Genomic DNA, 23,365 nt, shown 5'->3' with positions numbered 1-23,365 from the left:
TCTTATTGTGGGCCCGAGCTTTTTGATACTTTTAAAATGAAATTTTGATTTAGTCATAAGATGTTATTGAGGGGTTTGATAATTGTTTGAATATAAGATGACATTTGTTATAAGATAACATATATTTTAGGGAGAAATTTTCCTTCATCACGCTATTAAAGGGCAGAGAGATCCCTTGTCAAGTGATCCATTCACTATGGTCTTGATGAAATCATATTTAAACATTTGAATTTATAAATATTAATTTTCAAACTAATAAAATTGAAGGATAAGAATTATGCAATGTCAGTTATATTGAGTCATAAAATGAACCATGTGAATGACTTGTGATGTGGTTGGATGCATATGAAAAATTAATATTATTTATTTTTTAAAAATGCTTCTATTGATTGAATTAAAATTACAGAATCTCTAACATTGAATTTTCAATAAATTAAGGATATGATAACAAATTCATATATGCCCTATAGTGTATTGCGTAATATTGTATTGTGAAGGGATTGATGCTATGGTCATAAGTGGAGACCATGGTTGTGGATTGCTATGCTAATCTCTCCAAGGATTAATTGAGGTGCACGTAAGTTAGCCCCAACACCTTGGTTAACAAAAAAAAAAAAAAAGATTGATGCACAATTACCTACTTGATTTGAAAATTTTTTGTTATTTCTATTTAACAACGTACATATTGAAAAATATCACATTTTTAATGTGTTACTGAAGTGACAAGTGGCATGTTGAGTGGAATCCCAATGAAATCCTACACCTCCCCAATTGGTTCTACTTATTTATGTAGTATATTTATAATTCGTCATAGTCTTTTAAATATATAAATCCATTGAATTGCAAGGATCTTGATGAAAGATTTGATCTCAAATCAAAATTAAAGAAATTGTGAGAAAGAAAATATTCTCTACCCATTGAATTTTGAATTCAAGAGCATACCAAAAGCAAGCGTTAAAAGAATTTGATCCGCATGGCATGATTTTGGGGATTAGTTGGTGATTGACTGTAATTTGGAAAGCCATATTAACAATATTCTCTAAAAAGGTTCTAGAACAGATTATTGAGACAAGAAAAATCATTCCAATTCTCTTAGAATTGATTCCTTCGCATCTGTCCATCCTCTCATCTCTAGCTCCCTGGTGTGTGAATATGTGTGAGGTTGTAAGGTCTTAAGGTTTTGTGAACACCCTAGACTTTGGTGGTGGCCATTATCAATAAAAACAACGTACTACTCTAATGGGAAGGACTTACTACAGAAAGGCAAAGATCATATGGAGGTCTAACACTAACGAGATTAAAGTGAGCTCGATTTCCTCATGTTTTGTTGAAATTTATTTAAGGTCATCTTAGCCAGTAGGACGATCCTCGTCCATTCCCCCAGTTTAGTGGAGATACATGTGGGACTGTTTTATTTTGGAAATTGATTCATAAGAACCCGATTTGCACCATAGAGGGTGCCTATAATCTATAGTACTCTTATAGAGAGTGACTGATGGAACGCCTCAATCGACCAACTCTTTAAGTTTTTCCATATGTTTTCAAATTTGTGACACTATAGATGATGCTTAAGTTTATTGTCATCAACCTCAGTTTATCTACAATTCAGATAAGTACTATATTCCTCTTATTACATGTTTAAAATGTATGTTCTTAATAAATATTTCCAACACTTTCCAAATGTAGGTAGTGAAAAAAGTCAAAAAAAAAAAAAAATTAATAATTGAAAATAATTGTGGATACAAATTTGAGCACTAAATAATTATTTTTTTTTTTTTTTTAACCAAGATATCCGGGTCAGCTTACGCGCACCTCGACTAATCCTCGAGGAGACTAGCGTAGCAACCCACCGCCACGCGCTCTATTTAAATTGCAGATCCACAGAATAATTATTGTCATAATTAGTTAGAAGCCACTAGCATATAGCTCCTCAAAACTATAGATTATAATGTGTCCCCATCATATCCCAACCCTACCAAGCTCAATATTTATGGTTGTTTCATGAGTACAACTGACCTTTCGAGCATAGATCAATGTAGATTTCTAAGATCATTTATATATATGGTAGCTGAATTATTTTTATTTACTTAATCTACTCTAATAAGCCTAATTCTCATATTGGACCCAAATAAATGAATTTCTCTTTGTTTACAAGAGAATGATAAGCCTAATAAACCGACAGAAATCATTCTGTGGATGACTAAACTAATTAAGGGGATTATTCATAGATCCTCTAAGAATAGTGTGGGCCATATATTTCTGTGGAAATTTAGGCAAGCAAATGGTATTTCTTTGTTTTATCCTGAAAGCTAATAATAATTTTTTTTTTGGTTTGACTTGCTTTGGTTTGCATCTTGGAATTTAGCTTTTGGCTTTATTATTATTTCCCACTTTGGTTGTTGTGCTTCCCCCAACCAATAAGTGAATTATTCATTTGAAAGCAATGGTTGAGCATCCATTACTTGGACACCCTACAAAAGTAAGTGTGACAAAAGGCCTCATCGATGTAAATAATATTCTCTTACATTTATTTTAGGGACTAAAGTTTTTGATAGTTAGAGAAAGAGAGAAAAGCAAGGAGGTTGATTTGAGGATTGAGTTTTAGTAAATGGGAATTCAGCATTCACCACGGGGCTTGAGATGCATGCGAGAGGTGTCGAAAGGATATTTTGGGACCCTAAGATGGTGGATGAATCATTCTCCATGGGCTTAGGAAAACTTTTTATATATTTGAGCTGAATTTTCTTACGTAGTTTAAGTAAAAAGTTTATCGGTGAGATAGATGTGGGTTTCTTTATATCACTGATTCATTTGCAAGTCTATTGGGAATAGATAGAATTAACCCTTAAAAGCTAACCATTAAAAAAATGGTGCCCAAGCACCTATAAGCCTTCACATCTGGCATGAAATTTGTTACTATTGCATAGAACCCCAACAATCTTCCTCTCCACTAAGATCTTCTTCAGATATAAAATTTATTACTATTGCATAGAATCTCAACAATCTTCCTCTCCAATGAGATCTTCAATCCTCGAAGTATTTTCTCCACCCTAAGAGGTACAGTGGAGTTGTCAAGCCCCAATTCTGATACCACTTAACTTTTAGGATTGAGTTCTACCTAAGTTTTAATAGGGTCGAGGATTTTTTTTTCACTTTCCATAGAAATTGTGTATATTAATTCTCTTAAGAATTAATTTGCTAAGAAAATGTCAGTTACGATGGTTTGGACATATCCAAAGGAGGCCTTTGGATGCCCCAATATGGAATAGTGATCAAATTCAAATGGATAGAGCTAAAAGGGTTAAGAACATGCAAAAAATGACCATTGATAAGTTGGTAAGAAGAGTCATGCAAAAGATAGATCTTCCTCTAATATGACATCTAATCGAACTACTAGAAGAGTAAATCTTCGAGTTGCCAATTGTTCGTAAATGAGATCTATGTAATCAATCCCATTCAATTGGGGTAAAGGTGAGTTGTGTTATCGTGTATGGACAAAAAATCATATGAGGATATATTTTCTTTCATATAATCTTTTAAAGTGGGATCCATTAATCAATCGATATCTGTTCTAGTCCTCCAGCAAACACAAGATATTGAAAAGCTTTTGTGAAATAAACTACATCGATAGTCCTTATATAGAAAGGGCATTATCATATAAGTCAAAAGCAGAGAAAGATAGGGAGGGAGAGGATGGTGAGTGGAACACGTATAGATCATTAAACCAATAAAGAAAAATATAGTTGCATGGTAAGACATGCAGAGATAGAGACATAAACCCTAATGTGATGGGCATGTAAGTGCAATTATTGGAGACGAATAATCACACACCATTCGTGGAAAGCACTCATTAGTAGCAAAGCAAAGAGGGAAAAAGTCCTAGTGAGGAATGAATGGCTTCATTAATTGGTCGGCCACTGCTTAAGTGGACTGTAGCTAAAGAAGGGTCACAATTTAGACCAGTCCATGACTCTCTAAGCTATCTTAAATTTGGTTTAATCTTATACCCACCTTAAGCTGGCCCAAGTGCTAATTTGGTTAGCCCATTAGTATAACTTAATGGATTGGACTCAAACTGAGTCCTTGTAACCCAAGGTCTAAAGTATTGGTATCGGTATCCAGTAAAACTGATATGATATGGTTGATACAATACAAAATAGACCTATACTTTAAACCTTTCCTATGTTAACCTTTTTAAGAATATCGATGCATATTGAAATGGTTTTTTTTTTTTTCCTGCTAACGACAGATATCTAGGCCTTCGGCCTGACTAGTCCCATTGGCCCATACTAACCCCACAACTGCATGGACCGGATCATACTGAGGTTAATGAGAATCATTCAATTTTCACTTAAACTAGTGAAGCGCACTAAACACCTTCGTGTTAGTGGTCAAGGTGTGCCTAGTGGGGGTCGAACTTAAGACGTCCGAGTTTACGGCTCGAACCAAATTCATTGCCCACTAACTGTGCTACCCTGCTTGTACGCTTACCTTAGAGAGAAAGAGAGAGATTTCCTCTCCCAATCGCATGCAAGGAGAAGAGGAATTCAATTGCAAAAATAGATTTTTTCCTCCTTCCCAGCTGCTATCATATAGACTTTTAATTTGTTGTATAATCCTTATGATGCTCCACTAGATAAGTGGTGGAACTCTATTGAGTGATCCATATATGTTTCCTTTTATGTCTTAACTATTATTTCTTAAGTAAAGTTATTTACTCATAAGGACACATAAAAGTGAATATAACATTTAAGCCTCTAAAGAAATAGTTTTGTTGGAATTTAATCCATCCACATTACAGTATCGCATAATGGACCAACGTGCATGGAAATAACTATTGTCGCCACCCTAGTCCGTCGGAATATCATATACATATAATCTGAACTACCAATTGGACATAAAATAGTTCCTAAAATCATTGAAAATAAAAAACTTTTAAGTCCTTTTGTAAACTATTTACAAAGCGTGCCATTGTGCTAAAAATTTATGTCCATTTATCATAAGATTATCTCTCTGGTACTACGAATTTCTTGTTAATCATCTCTTTAATTCACATGTAAATGATATATATGAACCTAATGCACTCATATATAGCTTGATAGCGTTCACCGCTAGTACATGAAAACGCATAATACATAGCTGCTGCAATGAAGGGTCTAGGCACCAATCTTAAAAACAATATTAAGAGTCTTATTCTTTAACAACAGAGCGATAATAACTATTCAAGAATTCTCAAGTGATTTATTTCAACATACAAAGATATGTGTGACATACCTGTTTTTGGAATCACAATTTCTAATAACATTCAACATGACAATCATATGTAGAATGCTCAATAGCATCTCTAGTTGTAAACATGTTGTATAAATCAAGGATTACAAACATTGCCCAATAATATCTTGCAAATAAATTAATATTAAATCATTAAATTATGTTTAATAGATACACCAAACCTAACATTATTGTGGTGACAAAAAGTATCAATATCTTTCAATTTTTTACAGGATCGACTTCAAAGGCATGATTGGACCCAAAAATGATTTTATGGTGGATGAGCTCCTGTGTGGCCCAATTGTGTGAAAGCTCAAAAAGCTTAAATTATGTGAGAAATTTAAGCCTTTTAATTTAAGCTTTTTTAGATTTCACAAATTGGAATGAGATATTAAAAAGTTGCAAATTCCAGAGGAAAAACTTTCACAAAAGAATCAAACCATGGGCTGCCATGAGATATGGGGGAAAGCCAATATGAAGAAAATGATGTCATGGGCCATGGGCCGCATATGGAAGACTTGGCTGGACTTCTAAAAATATATTGATTATAAATGAAAGGCATTTGTATATATGAGAGAAAGAAACCTAAAACGCAGAGTGGCTCCATAGCTCAACATAAAGTGGGTGAAATAATTGCCCACTCATGAAAGATATCAATCCTGTCCTCTGATGCTTCCATGTGCATTCCCATTGGCCCCCGTGCTAGCACAAATGCCAGATTTTATATAGGAGTGCGAGGGTACATAGTCGAAGATCAAGGCTTCCTAGTCCAAAAGTCTATATACAAAGAGGAACACTGGGGCATCGAACAAGGGAAGCTAGCTGGCTCAGGCCTTCTTGATCTCAGCTATGGTCGTCAATTCAACCAGAGATCATAGGAAGTATCAAGAAGTCACAACGAATAACTAGAAAGTTATAAAGAGAACCAACCTTGCCCATTTTAGTAAAGGGAAACTCACAATGTTGCTGCTCAGATGATCTTCCTCTTGTCCCTCAAGTTTTGGAACTACATTGAAAAAAAGATATTTAACCTTTCATGCAAGGATTTAAATCTCGGGAATCGGATATAGATCTAATATCTATACCTGATCAGGATAGGCTAAACATCAGTAATGGCCTCAGCCGATAGCAATATGATCTGGACAATCTGATACCAATACTTAGAACCCCGGTTCGAAGTCAATGCCTTCTGTCAATGTAGTTTGAAAACAAGAAGAGAAACCGCCATGAATATCACAAGGTGAGGCGCCTCCAAACCAAAATTAAAAAGAAGCTATAACAACCAAGAACACTTAAAATTGAGTAAGAAGAAAGAAGTTCAAAAATGGAAACAAATATCAGAATCTGAAAACTAAGGGCCCGTTTGATAACATTTCTGCCGTTTCTGTTTCAAGAAACGACAGAAACATAAATTTCCGTTTCTAGAAACAGAAACGGAATTAAAGGTGTTTGATAAGTCATGTTTTTAGAAGTCGATGGTAACCAGTGAAATAATTGCCACAAGTCGTTTCCAGAAACGGCAAAACAAGTTCAACTTGTTTCGCCTGGGTCGTTTCTTGAACCATAAATAAGTAAAAATTTCTATTTCTATTTCTAAAAATAAGTGAAATGAAACAGTTTTATCAAACGCTTTTTGCTCCGTTTCTGCTGTTTCTGGAAACAGAAACAACAAAAACGCATTTCTTGAAACGTTATCAAACGGGCCCTAAGTTGTCAATATGCCAGATCTAGAAAGGTCACAAACTCATCTATCATCACACTAAGTTGTCAATAAGAATATAAAACATATTGGATATATAATCAATAGATAAAACACTACACATAAGAGAAATATTCCCAAGTAATATGATATATGAGCCCACTGACCCTAATCTCCAGCCTACCTGAAGGGACAATATGAGATGAGCAACCCCTCTTCAAATGGAATTCAGTGATCAATCCGAAATCGAGTCATGGATAGTGAATAAACAATATATATATATATATATATATATATATTTAGTGTATTTAAAAATGAGGAGTAGCTCCTATACATGATAAATTGCGAGAAATTCATTTGAGATGACTAGGACATGTGCGACGAAGACCTTCTAAATAATCTAGCATGGAGGGTGATTTGATTCAAATTGATGAAGCTAAAAGAGTCAGTGGTAGGTCTAAAATGACTTTAGTAGAAGCGATGAGGAACTTTACCAAAACAAATTTTAGGAGAGTTTTGGTTGATGGTCTTCCAACTTCTGAAAAGCTTGATCATTTTTCACAAGTTTAAAGATTTAAAAGGGTATATCCGTTTGGCATTTATTTTTCTCTAGTTTCTTCTCTAATACATTTGGGCTGCAAAGCCTCTAGGCTTTTGCGCATAGAGCTTCTACACTCTACTTCGGTTTGTGATCTCTTCTTTTTTTTTTTTTTTTTTTTTGCTAATGACGAGTATCTAAGCTTTTGGCCTAACTAATCCCACGAGTCTGTATTGATCTCACAACCGCATGGACCGAGTCATACCAGGGTTGAATGAAAACTATTCAACTTTCACTGAAAGCAATGAAGAGTACTAAACACCCCATATGAGTGGCCCTTATTTGTTCCTACTATAACTCTATATCTTTATGGTCTCACCGTCATAACTGCATTTTTTGTAATTGTACCCATCAACTTATGCTACCATCTCTCTCATGTATAAATGGACTGCAACATTATCTACTCCTCTCTAAACCTCCTTCTCTACCTACTGTATCTCTGTCTATGCCAATCCAATATTACCAGCCTTTACCTACTGAGGATCGGGCGACCCTCATTTGCGATCGCTTTGATACAGCAGCAAATGCTGGTAGATGGGCATCAGTTTTACTCTTGTAATTCTAAATTTCACTTTGCTACTTTGAGTAATGGGTGAAGCACAGGATGGCACCAAAGGCAAGAGGGATCCTTCAAGGGCCTCAACACGCAATGGAGAATGGATTCTGGCATGGGTGACTCATTCTAAGTTTTTGTCAATGGTTGACACAACTCTCTTACTGGCTATTAGTTAGCCTTAGAACCGTAATAGGTGCCCGCAACACAGGAACGGTAAAGAAGACATGCATAGCTTAGAACTGACTTGATTCAACATCCAAATATAACCACATAAGTAGAGAAACGGGGGTGATGGAAGAGATGGGTTCAAGACACCAAAGAGCTACCCGTGCACAAGGATCCCACCACTGTAGGGTCTGGATAAATGTATGCAGTATTATCCCTTGTTTTGCAGAATAAGCTGTTTGTGAACTAGGGTTCAAGGCACCATATCTGAAAACCATTGGATCACGGTTGCTTAAGAGAGAGAGTAGTAGATCTTTTCTGCCATTAAAATAATGAGAAGGAACCAATTCAGTATTGACCACATCTTCTTCATCCACATCCACAGACCAAAGATGTTTGTTAAGACAAGATGAAAAACAAAAACAGAACTCCAAAAGTCAGAGATCGCCAAGAAATTGGGAAAAAAAAGAAACCCAAGTTGCTATCTAGGAAGTGTAAGGAAATCAAATCTGAAAAAGAAATCATCTCTGTGTGTGGTCAGTAGACTCCAAAACCGAAATCCCAAATTTTCTGCATTACTCCAATTTCCCCGGACCTCAATACTCACTTATCCATAAGTTTCGGAAGAACTGTTCATCCCTAAACAAATCTTCAATAACAATTTCTTCTCTGTGATATGAAACGAAGATGCAGAGTCTCTGAAGCCATATTTGGATTGCCCAGAAACAGACTTTCCCTCTCTGGGCAACATCGAAAAGAGCGAGGAATATGATACCTTGAAAGGGAGGTTGCTCTGTCTCTGAACGATCATCCATGAATTCAAAAGACCATGAAAATAAAAAAGGAAAATTTAAACTATTAATAAAGGAATCAATACGGAATTTAAATTCATAAATGGATGGCAACACATTTTTATCATTATTGCTAGAGTAAACCAGAGAGAAATTAATAGCAGAACAGTGGATTGAAGGAGGAATTTTTATTTTTTGAGTTTTTTTATTTTCGTTTGTTGTTTGGAATTTGGATGATTAGATTATGTAATCAGACCATTCAGAGATGAAGGAAGTATGATCCATGGACTCCCCAGGAATGTCTTCCAGCTTCGTAGGCTTCTCTTTCCCTCCCACAAGTCTGGCCGGATTCCCCACGGCCGTAGTCCTCGGTGGAACATCGATCAGAACAACCGCTCCTGCCCCAATCTTCGCTCCTTCTCCGATCTTCACATTCCCCAAAATCGTCGCTCCAGCTCCAATCAGAACCCCATCACCGATCTTGGGGTGTCGATCCCCTCCGGCCTTTCCAGTCCCACCCAGCGTCACATGATGCAAGATGGACACATTATTCCCAACCACCGCGGTCTCTCCGATGACAACCCCAGTGGCGTGATCGAGCAGAACCCCCTTCCCAATCTTAGCTGCCGGATGAATGTCGATGGCGAAGACATCAGCGATTCGAGAATGGAGTGCGAGTGCGAGGGGACGGCGGGACTGGTTCCAGAGCTTGTGAGCGATGCGCTGCGCCTGGCAGGCTAGGAAGCCCTTGTAGTTGAGGAGGCAGTGAGAGAAGGAGACACAGGCAGGGTCGCGGACACGAGCGGCGCGGAGGTCGGCAACGGTTGCGGCACGGAGGACCGGATCAGAGTTGAAGGAGTTGAGGAAGAGGTCGTAGAGAAGGGTAGACAGAAGGGTAGAAGAGGAGAGCTTGTTACCCAGGTGGAAGGAGAGAGAGCGTCCAAGGGAAGAGTGAGAGATGATGGTGGAGTAGAGGTAGCTGGCAAGTGCGGGTTCCGACTCAGCGTCCCTGCGAGCTTCTGCTTTGATCTGGTTCCAAACCCAGGATTCGTCTTCACTTGGGTCGGTAAACAAAGGCGGAGGTGATGGTTGGGCGGGAGATATCACCGGCACCGCCGGCGAGTGGTTGTTTAATTCTCCCGCAGGCATCGACGCCGTCGGCATGGAGTCTCTCACACAGGCCGTGATGGTGGTGGTTTGTGGTTGGTCCGTGGTGCGTGGTGCCCTTGTAGTTATGGGATCCTTCTGGGATTTGGACTCTACACGTCAAACTACTCTCCAAAGACTGAGGAATAGGACTCTCATGCCAGGGTGAAAAAGTCAAAAATACCCTTAATCTTGGAGAAAAATTTATGATTCCTAAAAGGATACTAACGCTGCGTTTGGTAGCGTTTTATTGAAATGTTTCTGAAGTTTTTTTTGTTCTATTAGAACAAAAAAATAGAATAAAGCATTTGGTGCATCATAAACGAGTTTTCCTTTTTTTGAAACAAAAAGTGAAAAAAGAACAGCAGAAACTTGAATTGACGGAACGAAAAATAACTATTCCGTCTTCTCAATTTCATTCCAAATAAAAAACATCATTTTTTTAATGAAAAAAATGGTGTTTTGACACATAAATTGAAATTTTTGTTTTTAACACTAAACATCGTTTCTAGAACAGTAACGTTACCAAGCTACGTTTGATTGTTACCCAAAAAGTTTCTTGTTTTTCCACTTTATGGAAACAAAAAAGCAGAATAAAGCGTTTGATGTGAACTTGATGTTTTTCGTCTTTTTGGAATGAAAAAAAATATATATATATATATTATGGAAATACAAAATGATGAATCGTCATTTTGGTTTTATTCCAAATATATATATATATATATATCTCGTTCCTGAAACAAGTTTCACCAAACACCATTTTTTTATTTTAAAATGGAATTTTAACACAAAAATTGAAAATTTTGTTTTTGACACGATACTTCGTTTCTAGAACTGAATGACTACCAAACATAGCCTAAATCAATTCTTGCTATAAAAATGTAAATTTTGATCTAGAATCAAAATTAGAATCAGATTCAAACTCAAATCGAATCAGTTTGGATTTTGGATTTACCAATTAAATTAGAGGTTTCCTAATGATTCAAGAATCGATGGACTGATTAAAAACCATTGAGCCGAAGGCGCTAGAACAGGAACGAATCCACATCCTAATCCTATAGCTACATAATAAATATAATTTTTTTTTAGTAAACCCTATAGCTATATACTATATAACTTTTAAGACTTAAAGGTCATGAGAGCTAAGAGCCATTTGTTTTTATTTTTATTTTATTTATTTTATTTTTTTAGTGATTTTTTGTTTTAGTTTTTCAATTTTGAATGTTAGGTGTTGTCTCTCATATTATTTTACTAAATATATGGATGTTGATTTAAAGATCCATTTAGGAATTCTAACGGCTAACTTAAAAACACGTCTTAAAGGGTGGTGGTATTCTTACTTATTAATTGAATATAAAATGAGAGTAATATAGACTCGTTCCATGATTTGAAAGGAAAAAAATGATGACCAATTGCATATTTCGTGTGACTGAAATTAGTGTCTAATTATAATATTATTGAATACATGTAAAACATCTTAAAAATTAAAATCATCCTACCATAAAAAGTGTCAAAGACTCAAAATCACATAAAAACAAAAAGATATTTGGTAGTTTAGAGGACTAGTTCTTCACTTAAAACAAAAATGCTGGTCTGAAAAAAAAAAAAATCTTAATAGGATGGTTTTGAATGTTGGCAAAATGGTCGCGGTATATGCAGAAAAATAGAAATGCGAACGTCTGGGGCCCGGTGAATGTTCACGTAAGTGATATGATTGACACGTGTTAAATATGTTAATTCTGCTAACAAAGTTGTAAACAGTTACAACTCTGTTTAATATTATTAATATTTAAATAAATAAATAAAAAATCCCAATATAAGCGAACTTCTCCGTTGATTCCACTTAGAAATCTCAATCCTCTCTCTCTCTCTCCTTGCTTCTTCTTAAAGGTTGTTCCCTCTTTCTTCTTCCTTTTCCAGCACTCTCTAATCTAGTTGAAGTTTTATTTATCAATCTCACTGAAGATTTGCATCTATGGTAAATTCTCATAGGTTAATAATATCTACCCAATAAGTAATAATAAAATCCTAGATATTCAACAACTTTTTTTACTTTATAAATTCAAATTTGTCCTCTGCCATACATGCAAGCTTTACTGTCAAAATCCCTTCCCTGATGATTAATATGTAAACATGGTATTTGGATATGTGTGGCCAAGTCTCTTATATGCTCAGTGCCTAAAAATAGTTATGTTGATTTTTTTCTTACCTCATCCTATTTTGAGAGAGAGACAAAGAGATGATGATGATGGTGGCTGTAGAATGAAGGAACTGCGTTGAAGAAGAAGCAAGGAGAGAGAGAGAGAGAGAATTGAGATTTCCCAGCTGAATCGAAGGAGGAGTCCGTTTATATTGGATTTTTATTTTTATTTATTTATTTATATAAAAAATAATTTTAGACAAATTAAGTAACCACGTCCGTCATCTCTCCACCCTAAAAACTATGAATCAGTTACAATATAAAAAACTAATAGATGGTTTAGATTAATCTAATATTAAATAGACGGTTAATACGAAAAGAAAGTGAAAATAAGATTGCAATACGTACGTCCTGCTACCACTCGCCCTTGAATGTTAGGATTTTTTTTTTTTTAATATATATAATTTTGAATTGCTTGAAATCAATTAAGAATATGAATCAAAACCGGCTCACATATTAGTTAATGCTCTTGGATCCCAAGTTTGGAATCAATTAGTTTACTGATCAAGTTTTGATCCTGACCCTAACCCTTAAGGAGCTATACCGATAGCCTAGAACTGGACCAATTGACACTCTTATCATTAGATAAAAGTGTTTTATAAGAATTGAAATTAGATCAGCTGATTCGAATTGGCCAGATTTGAATCAAAATCAACCTCTATCTAATTGATTTGAATCACGATTCAAGGTATCAATACATATTAATATGAGAGAGTATGAGAGAGAGAGAGAGAGAGAGAGAGAGAGAGAGAGAGTGTGTAAAAATAGTCCATAAAACCAAGGTATTGATATTTGGATAGGCAAAATGGTCTAATTTGGCCTAAAATGATCATATTAGTATCAATTGAGATAGATACAAATACTGGTACTAATTATGATATCTTAGCCTCTTAGGCATTGATCCAAATTGATCGATCCATACTAAATTTCTAAGGTTAAGGCATATTTTCGCTGATTCTGATCAATTTAGACTTATTCCAATTCAGATTGGATTGAGATCAGCCATGAACAATCCGGGTCCGATTTCTTTCTTTTAAAACATAATTTGGTAAGGCTGTGGGCCCTAAAGTTTTGAGAAACCCAGGAACAATCCCTTTCGCTGGTCCCATGACTCCCATTTTCATGGTATAGAATAGAATTAGAAGCAACAAATAACTTTAACAATCCTTTACTAAAAGACTGCCTTGAAAGTTGGAACAAAAACTTCTTTGGAAAATACAAAATGATACCGAAACAAGAGACGTTTGTTAACATATAGTCTTTGGACCAGTGGAGCTACAACTGGGGTACAGAAATGGAAAACTTCATTCTATTAATGAATGCTAATATGGACATGTTAGCGAGTTTACAAATAGATTAGGGTTTAGATACATAAAATAAAATTGACTTCATTTGGACGTCGCATGACCAAGTGATGATTTGTGTCAAGTTGTGGATCTAGGAAGAGATTAAGTACATGATCCATCGATTTACCGGTCTTCTAATATTGACCTAGTGTTTTACTGATTAATAAATACTTTTCAAACGAACAAACCTTTGGATCTATTTATCCACAAAATATCCATGCAAATATATGGAACTGTATATAATTGAACTTAAATTTAAACATAACATCAAATTAATCTAAACCATGTTCTAAGTATCAACATGGCAAAACTTGTTGCTAATATAAAGTCACCCTAATTTTCTAATCTACAAAAGCTTTTGCCAAATCTATGCTAAAATTATTGGTTTGAGCTAAAACCCTGTCCACCATTGAAACCTATTGCACCCAATCCCATTTATGTAGAAAGATGGGCAAGTGATGCCAAAATTCTTGTTTATTTTGAAGCCAACCATAGCCTGAGTTGGGATATTTTGTACCTAACTCACTTGGAAAGGTTTTGTAAGTGCGCTACCTATTTTGGCCATGTGAAAGAATGATCTAGTAATTCCTGCCGTTGGCTATTAGCCAACTGATTTGGATTGGTGACCTGTTAAATCTTTCTCAAATTCAATGAAGTGGGGTGTATAATTTCTTGTTGAGGGTACCATGTATTGTATTTCATCACATGTATTTCTGGGTTGATTCCGAAAAGATGTTCTAAAGGATCCAAAGAGAACAAGTTCATTAAATTTTAAGGTAATATGGGTATCTTGATAATGTTACTATGAATTGTAGTGAATTCATTCTTTGTAACTTGAGAGAGGTGTGAGTACGAGTGACTATAACCTTAAAAAGGACGTACCCAGTGCATGAGGCTGTTTCCCAACTTGAATCCATGTCTACCTAGGTCACAATAACAACCTTACTATTGCACCAAGGTCGAACCCTCTAATGATCAAGTATAACCCTTCTCTCCATTAATAGTGAAACAGACCTCATCTCACTAGGAATGTAGGTAAATTTGTCAAACCACATAAATCTTTGCATTGTATGATTATTTGTTTATGATTTCCATTCGTATTCGTTTTCCCACATCGTTTTAAGGTTTCATTTCTACAGTTGTAACCAAAGTAAAGTGAGAAATTCCAACCACTTAAGATCACGACTGTGAGACTTCAATGTGAGCAAGAGCCACTCGCTATATCCACTTACCCACAAAGTCACAGCCCCATCTAGCCGCCCATGTTGCATAAACATAACCCGCATGTAAAACCCTTTGCAGACCTGCCTAAGCATTTTAAACTCGGAATACAGGTCGACAAGGTTCAATCGATTTCAATCCAGATCAGAACGAAATCGATCCCAAAAACCCTAGAATCGGCTGCTCTTGAATGTTATAAATAGGGATCGGTCATGGACTCATGGCCAATGAACTCAGTTCCTATCAACGAATTTGCACATAACTTGAATAATGGGCAGAGTTGATTAATACGAATCAATTTGCTATGAGCCTAAGACATCACTTGAAAGTTAGCATAACAGATTTAGTCAAAATGAGCCAACTAAACACATTATCATTATAGGAAAAAAATAATAATAATCATCTGAATCTGAAGCATCAGTGTATGCGAGGCCTTCTATTTCATGCTGAATGATCAGGAAATGTGATCCTTCTTATTCATTTTTGCTCTTGGATATCGTTGATTTCACAATTAAGAACCAGGTAGTGAAATCGATTCCCAGCCATAAAGATCAAAGCACAGCAAGAGGGAATGAATCATGAAGCTATTTCTGAGCATATCGGCGTCAATTCATTTGTATTCTCTGATCATCAATCCTTAAATGATTCCTATGGACAATATTAGATCCTTCTCCAGTCCAAAGTCCCTTTGTCTTGTTCATTTCTGAGTACATTTCTTCTATCATTGGTTTCCATAGACGAACCCGTGCATTTATAAACCAATTGGAGACCTATAACAAACCCACAGAACAGAGGGGCCAAAGAACTCATCAAGCCATACACAGCAAAGAATGGTGATTGTGAGATGGAATATGAGAGAGCCTAACTAGCTCATGGTAAGAAAAAAATACCTGGCTTCTTGTTAATCCACTTCTTATTGCGAGTAAATGCTTCTCTGCATCTTTTGGGTACCTGAAAACCCATCACATTTTCAAATGAAAGAGTCTCTGACCCTCAATAATTGGAGATAATTTGTTAAGAGCAAATCTATAGTTTCATTTACTGAAACAAAGAACTATGTATGATGGACCAATAGCGTATGACCAGAAACAGGCGGATTAGTTCAAAATTTAATGGTCCCGCCTAGGAGATCCCTTGCATCCAAGAGAAAAGGATAACCTTCAAATACTCTCAACAGATCTTGGTAATTCCATTGCAGGATCATTATATTCATATAGCTATAACTGTTTTTTAACAAATTAAACTTCTAACCCCCTCCCCCAAGGGGCAGCCGAGTTGGCAAGGGACCTTTGATTCAAGAAACGTGTGGTTCTGAGTTCGACTCCTCTTAGCTCCTTGGGGCCACTCATACGGGTTTAGAACTCTTCACTGCTTTTAGTGAAAGTTGAATGGTTCTCATTCAACCCTGGTATGACCTAGTCCATGCGGTTGCCGGGTCAGTATGGGCCCGCGGGACTAGCCAAGCTGAAGGCCTGGATAACCATCGGAAACAAAAAAATTCTAACTCAGAACCATTACATTCTGGGCCAACAACCTACAACAGCAAAACATAGACGATGATATTCTGTAGTCAAAGGCTTATAATCATCATTCTTGAAAGGGGAACTCATTTTACCAAAAGAAAAAAAGAAAAGGGAACTCACGGATGGAGAAAGTTTTGAAACATCCATGCTCGTAAAACAGAGACGGATCTTTCTGGCAGCCCTCTTTGTGGTCTCAACAAATGATGCTCTCTTCTCCTCAGCTGCTCCAAAGCCCATTGCTTTTGGATGAAGGATGACTTGAAAGATCTCTCCTCTCTAATATGTCCGCTACTGAGTCCTCCAATTGCAAGGATTTGGTTTGTGATTCTCTCTCTTAGTTTGTTATATAGGAGAGAGATTGTTTGAAGAATAAAATGAACATGTATCTGAGGGTCCAGCTCAGTTGCAGCATGAAATGCAGATATCACCATATGGATCTCATCCAAACATTGGTTGTATCTGTTATCAATCTGAATATTCAAAGGAGAAATTATAACGTATCTTAAAAATTAAAAGAAAGTACTAAAACCATACGGAAAAAGGACTCTGTCCGGGAGTGTCGTGCCTGCACCCCGACTCAGAGTGGGGCTAAATGACTGCCCCACCCCCAGTGAAAAGCCCAAATCCCCTGTTGATGGTTCTGGGTGCACTCCCGTTGCCCCTGTGTTGGTGCAGGGGCCACGCTCCCAGACAGAAAACTCTCCCCCAAAACTATAAATGCCAAATGGTTCAACTTTGAGCTGGGGCATGTCAGCCTGGTTAGATCACAGACTACCATTGGTCACAGCCAACTCAGGAAACCAGGTTTTGTTCCAAACATGAACTCAGTCACATCAAACTCTTATATCAATTCCTTGAAGTAACTATAAAAAGTTCAAGATTGAACTATAAATCAAATATATTTTCCTCAAATGCCAGATACCTAGCATCTTGTTTTAAGTCCCAAGATGGATGAGCACAGTGACTCAATTCCATGTCTGGATATTTCATTGGATCACCTACAACAGAAAGAAGCCACCCAAAAAAAAAAAAAAACACATACCAGTTGCAGCAGTGTTAACAATTGACCTTTCTTTGCTTCAATTTCCTGTCTTTGCAATGGGAACTCCATTTGGTCCTCAGAATTGAATTTTCCAGCAGGGTAAGGAGATTCATCAGACTCCATTGAAATCTCACTCACACCAGAGCAATCTGAAGAAAATGAAATCTTTGCCCCAGTCCCAATCATTCCTGGTGAATAGCCAAAATCGTCTATATTTTCAAGTGAATAGCTTGCAAGTTCAGTGAGTATTTGCTGAGCCACACGGAGATATTTCGATCCTGATAAAATATGTGAGAAGTGGAAAGGTTTACATGAACCATAGCTCAGAGAAAGATCCCTACTCTTGCTACAGGTTTGCTCTAAATCCAATCCCGTCGCTAACCCAACTTCTTGCAAAGATGGCCGAGTAAAACCAGGGCATCTGATTTCTGCGCACTGATCTGGGATGGTGGGTACACTGGTAATAGAGGGTTGGCTCGTGGCAAGGCTTAAAGACAGCTCATTACAAGGTACAGAGTAGGAGCATGAATCATCTGCACTGAAGTTAGATTTGTTAGATGAAATCCACAAATTGGGACACGAGCTACCAACAAAACAGTATGGATCAGAATTCGTTCTCATGGGTTTTTTCACACTAAGCTCCTGAAAATCGAATAACTTCTCAAAGTCCCATTTACCATCCAATTCCCCGGGCAAACTGAAGTCCTTGGGTGCCATAAACTCCGTATCACCATGTCCCCTATTGTAGTCAACATTCACAGAGCCTGTAAGTGATGAATTTGAATTGTCACAGCCATTTGAAATAAAAGTTCTCAAATGCTCCAATTGAAAAGTTGATGGGGCAGAAGTTGTAGCCCTATCAAGATTTTCCTGCAGAGTACTCGTTGTTTCCAAAATGTTAGGAAATGGCATAGAAGAAAGAGATTCTCCTCCACCGAACTGCTCCTGAAAATCACTGTTGACAGGATAAAAACCACTAACTGAAGCATTTCTAGTGGCTAGTATATGGAGCAGCATGTTTCTAGAAGCTGTAGCATCTGAACCAATAATCCCACCATGATTTGTTTTTGGGAAATTATCCTGGATATCATTTATTTGTTCTCCCTGCAATGTTGGTAGCAAAGGATATCCAGCCATGATCTGGCTTCGGCTGCTAAAAACCAGCGAATCTGACTGTACTAGTCTATCGAACAACAAAACGAGGGAATCCCATCAAAAACCATAAGATTTCGATCAGAAATTTTTGGACATGAGTGAATAACATCATTTTCGATTAGACAATGGGATACCGAAGAAATGTTGTGCATCATATATAACCCCTGCTAATCCATTCTTAAGAGGTTTTAGGTTAGCAATTGATAACCCAGTGAGGGTACACTATGAGATGAGTGACTTCGATCTCCACTGAATTGGTTAGTATCATGTGATTATTACATATTCAGAATTATAAGTTATGGTCAAGAACAGTAACATTGAAGCAGACTGCCAACTGTATTTCATATGCAGAATTTATAACCATTTCCAGTGGATCTCCTTGACAAAGAGAACAGATTAGAAGACTGTAATTTACTTTGATTTCTCTGCCAAAGGGCTTCTTGCTCCAATTGGTCTTTTGTCATTCTCTGCATCTGTTATTGACCAACTTTAGGGAAATATAAGCCTGAAATAGTATCCATATGTAAACGTGAGTCAATGCACATGCTAAGACAAATGAATGAGAATCATCTTCTGGTGGTAAATTGTTTCAGTGGGGAGCTTAGGACACTATTCAGAAAACAAGAACTCAAATATAGGGTACTAAAGACAAACTAAACAATACTGTTCAAAATAGGAAAGACTTTACAAAGATACATGAATTTAGAGACAAATGCACATCTAGGGTCAGCACCCAGCATCTGGGTTTCAAATGACATAAGCATTAAATGATAAAGCATCAGCTGGACTTTCCATAAAGTTCAGCCAGAGAGGCTAAAATATTTTGGGCATCTGAAACATGTGACTCTACAAATAGAAGGATATCAAATAAGACTTCAGCAATAAAAAGTTAGACATTCCTTCATAAAGGAACTCACAGTCAAACGTACACAAACATGTTAAGTGAATAATTCGGAGAATTAAATAACTAGGGTCCAGTTATGGGTCAGTTATGGGCCTAACTTCCAGCCCATTAAGTATCACTTAATAGCTTTTGCATGGGGGAGGACAGCTAGTTTCCATATTCTGTTTTATTTAGTTTCCATATCAGTAATTACTATTACTTAGATTTCAATTGTTTCTTCCTTTTCTTATTAAGTTACTTGTTGTACAAGGGTCACTATGTGTTGGACTCCTTTTTAGAACTTCCCATTTTCTGTTTTGGGTACTACAAGTACCTATGTAATTGTAAAGGCCTTAAGCCTACCCCCACGATTTGATGGGAAAAAAAAGAGCTTGGTTTATACTATGTGTTGCTGTGTGATGTAGTTGTGCGAGGTGTGATGCCTTTGTGGTTAGTGAGAGACTGACCAAGGCCATAGGTAAGAAGCCTTGGTCATATACCCCTTCTTCCCTCCCCTTCACTTCTATCCTTTCTCTTTTCAAGTTTCTATTTTCAACACTTTTACAAGGACGGATCCTGTGAAGCATCAAATTATCTCTTCATCACTGCTGTTGCTGTTGTTTTTTCATTTGAGGAGTGTTCCATTGATCCACCAACAGAAGCTGTGATTGACTTCTTCCTCCGACCCTGTGACTGCCTATTGGTCTCCTACTGCAGGAAGCTTCAGGCCAATTTACTCCAGTTGTAGCCAACAGATCCATTCCATATTTTGGTAGTGTAATACCTTCATCGGCCTCCATCTTCGATAGTCCTTTAAGCAATATCCAATGGCTGGTTTGTTCTGTGGGCTGTAAGTTACTAATTTTACCTCTAGTTTCTAATTTCTTCCATGAGCTATTGCACCACATCCAGCCATCAACTTTTTCTAATTTCTGAAATCATAAGCATACCAGCCTCTTACATCAACACAAATTGTGGTTTCCATCAGTAGTTCCCATTGGTTGATCCTGTAGGTTTCTAGTTTTAGAAGCTAGTTGCTAATTTGAGTTTGAACTTATAACCAGTGATCTGTCCATCAAGTGACTCATATAACTTACAGGTTTTCTGTTGTAACCGAGACCTACTACTGATAGCAGTTTGGGGGTATTCTACCCTAGGGTCTGTGGGTTACACAGTAGCTAATTTTGACAGCAAGCTGCAATTTCTTTGATCCGCTGTAATTGTCAATCCAACCATTGGATTGGCTCCAATTTTGGAGCCTAAAGTACTGCCGGTGTGCCCTTGTTGTTGACCTAATTTTGGGTCTAATCCAAGCCCTAATACTGTGGTTAATGAGTCCCCTATACTGCTGTACAACCATAACCAAGAGTCCTACCTGTGGGATAGGTATAATACTTGCTATTTAGTGAGTTTAGCACCATTCGGAACCCAGGTAGAAATCTACCAGGGCACATAACGCCATAACGGTTCCATACTCATGGTTTTCAGACACCTAGGTTCAATCATGTGTCCGTGAAGTGCCAAGTGGGAGTAAGATGAACGTTTCAAAGGGTTGTACGCAACTCTGCAAGCTTAAAGCGTGTACCTCGGCAACTACAATATAGAAAATAGAGGAAAATAATTCTTTCCTTTTGGTACCATCTAATCAAATACACCAAACAAAGTGCAATATAGAAATGCCAAATAGAAAAAAAATGCACCACCAAACAGATGGGCATGAATGAGGTTAATAGATGTTGGCAAGAAGTAATACAAGACAATATAAGGTTTTAGAATATCAACCACAAGTAATGACCACTAATAAAGCCGATGCACCAATTGAAACAAGGTTCTACTAATTTAATACCAGTCAAAATAGATACATGAGCTTGGCTGCAAAGAGAGTTTCACATGACAAGGAAGCTATGCCAGTAATGTTTCCTATGTATATAACTATGATTGTCTCTTATGAAGCCCTTCTTGGGCACTGAACACTTGGCAAAGGATCCATTACATGCAAGATGAGTATAGGAAAAGAGAGGGAAAACATTCAGTTTATCAACAAGTAAAGAAGATCATCAAACAAAATGCATCTGAGTGACAACTTCTGATCATGAAAATAGCAGGCAGATTACTTCAAAATAATGGGGAAAGAGGGGAAAAGCCTAAACACAATAAAAATGAAAGGAAAAATCATCAAGGAACAAACTGACTGTGGCATAAAGAAAGAAAAGGAAAACCCTTCAGTTTCTATTCCTGTTATCAATAAATAAAGATGAAAATCAAACAATAAATGCAATTTCATGCCAGTTTGTCAACCATGTAGGAAAGATAATGTATAGATCAGTGTATTTCCAACCCAAGTCATTCAGGAGGAGTATTTTAATATTCAAACTCTTGACATCTGAATTTTAGAATATCCAGTATTTGAAGTTACATTTTGAAGCACATAACAGAGAATATATATCCATTTCGAAACCATAAAAGAGAACCAAAATACAATGTGTTAAGATTGCTCCCAGGCCCAAAACAATTCCTAATAGAAATGGTTAAAATAGCAACAAAATGCTAGAGAAAGTGATTGTGCAATAACGAACCTTCCATCTGTTTGCAGAAGAGCCACCTCTAACCATGGAATGAACCAACTAATATGTAATACCCTCCATAGAACCTGACCAGAGAACAGGAATTCATTAGCTTTTTCCTGCTTTATCTCAACTCCATGTTCCTTGAAAAGAACAGACATCTGATTGATGCCAAAAGTAAGTTTCCACAGGGAACTCAAAAACAAGAACATACAGTATAAAGTTCAATAGCTATCATCTTTTCCTTTTTTCCTCCAAACAGTCAAATCAAGAGCCAAAAACAAGGAGTTTGTACTTTACTACCTTTCACTTTGTTTTGATTCATCATAAGATTGGGTTTTCCATTTCGACCCATTACAGGAAAAAAAGATGAGTGAGAATTCAGAAGGCCACGGGACTCATACATTATAATCCCTCTAAAACACCAAACCAAAACCAGAGGGAGCCACAAAAAAGGCAAAAACTCACCCTCTTGATTCTTGAATAGACCCCAAAGTCCAAGGCCTCTCTCCCACCCTTTCCAAATAGAACAAAACAAAATTTTAAAGCTCAAAACCTGAACAGGAGGGGCCTTCAAATGAAAAAGACAAACAACACACAAAAAAATTATGAAAAATAAATAAATTAAATGGAAGGATGGGTAAAGATGAGAAAGAGTCAAAAAAAGCCAAAGAAAAGCCTTCCACGATCCACAGAAGAGGTGGAGAGAGAGAAAGAGATACATGGATTACTGGACCCATTAATTAAGCTAAGAGGAAGATGAGACACACTAGAATAGAAACAAGGAGTAGAGGGAACATTACTCCAGCTGCAATGCCACTCATTTCTGTTGCAGCCTTTAGAGGGCCCATCTCTCTCTCTCTCTCTCTGGTCTTCTTTGTCTTTCCCACTTCTCATCAGCTGCTTCTCTGCAATCATCACAAACACAATATCTGGAATCTCTGTTCAAACTTCTGTTCATGGCAGGTGTTAGTGTGTTACCACTTTACCAGCACCACTGTTTCAGAAAATGGATTGCTTTTTTAGCCCCCTTTCAGACAAGTAGGTAGTGTGGTGCGAGAACGGAGAAGGCACTTATAGAGACACAGAAATTTGACTCTGCTACAGAATTGTGAGAGAGAGAGAGAAAGTAAAGTAGAGTCTCCAGCATCAGCAGCACTGCTACTGCAGCATAGTCTGGCAGTCCTTGGGTGTCGTTTGGGCAA

General features: G+C 37.0%; 2 protein-coding genes across 12 annotated transcripts; both read right to left on the bottom strand.

Annotated features, from left to right (window-relative positions):
- Nucleotides 1-8,577: 8,577 nt before the first annotated feature.
- LOC122078533 (serine acetyltransferase 5-like) lies at nucleotides 8,578-10,338 on the bottom strand. Of its 2 annotated transcripts, XM_042644547.1 has the most exons (2): nucleotides 9,337-10,338; nucleotides 8,578-9,088 (listed from the first exon to the last, which is right to left on the bottom strand). In XM_042644547.1, coding segments are annotated over exons 1-2 (909 nt in total). In that variant the 5' UTR covers nucleotides 10,245-10,338; the 3' UTR covers nucleotides 8,578-9,087. The 2 variants fall into 2 exon arrangements, with proteins under 2 accessions (XP_042500481.1, XP_042500480.1); XM_042644546.1 differs by lacking the exon at nucleotides 8,578-9,088 and having other exon boundaries at nucleotides 9,126-10,338.
- Nucleotides 10,339-15,230: 4,892 nt separating this feature from the next.
- LOC122078337 (homeobox protein ATH1-like) lies at nucleotides 15,231-23,365 on the bottom strand. Of its 10 annotated transcripts, none has more exons than XM_042644287.1 (7): nucleotides 22,964-23,365; nucleotides 22,173-22,246; nucleotides 19,129-19,218; nucleotides 17,559-18,091; nucleotides 16,637-16,986; nucleotides 15,884-15,944; nucleotides 15,231-15,763 (listed from the first exon to the last, which is right to left on the bottom strand). In XM_042644287.1, exons 3-7 carry the CDS (start codon nucleotides 19,184-19,186, stop codon nucleotides 15,599-15,601), a joined length of 1,167 nt encoding a protein of 388 aa, XP_042500221.1. In that variant the 5' UTR covers nucleotides 19,187-19,218; nucleotides 22,173-22,246; nucleotides 22,964-23,365; the 3' UTR covers nucleotides 15,231-15,598. The 10 variants fall into 10 exon arrangements, with proteins under 10 accessions (XP_042500221.1, XP_042500224.1, XP_042500220.1 ...); XM_042644290.1 differs by lacking the exon at nucleotides 22,964-23,365 and adding an exon at nucleotides 22,629-22,900; XM_042644286.1 differs by lacking the exon at nucleotides 22,964-23,365 and adding an exon at nucleotides 22,464-22,619.

This window comes from Macadamia integrifolia, chromosome 5, assembly GCF_013358625.1.
Source record: "Macadamia integrifolia cultivar HAES 741 chromosome 5, SCU_Mint_v3, whole genome shotgun sequence".
In the NCBI taxonomy this organism is placed as follows: domain Eukaryota; kingdom Viridiplantae; phylum Streptophyta; class Magnoliopsida; order Proteales; family Proteaceae; genus Macadamia; species Macadamia integrifolia.
This window is presented reverse-complemented; position numbering and strand designations above follow the sequence as displayed.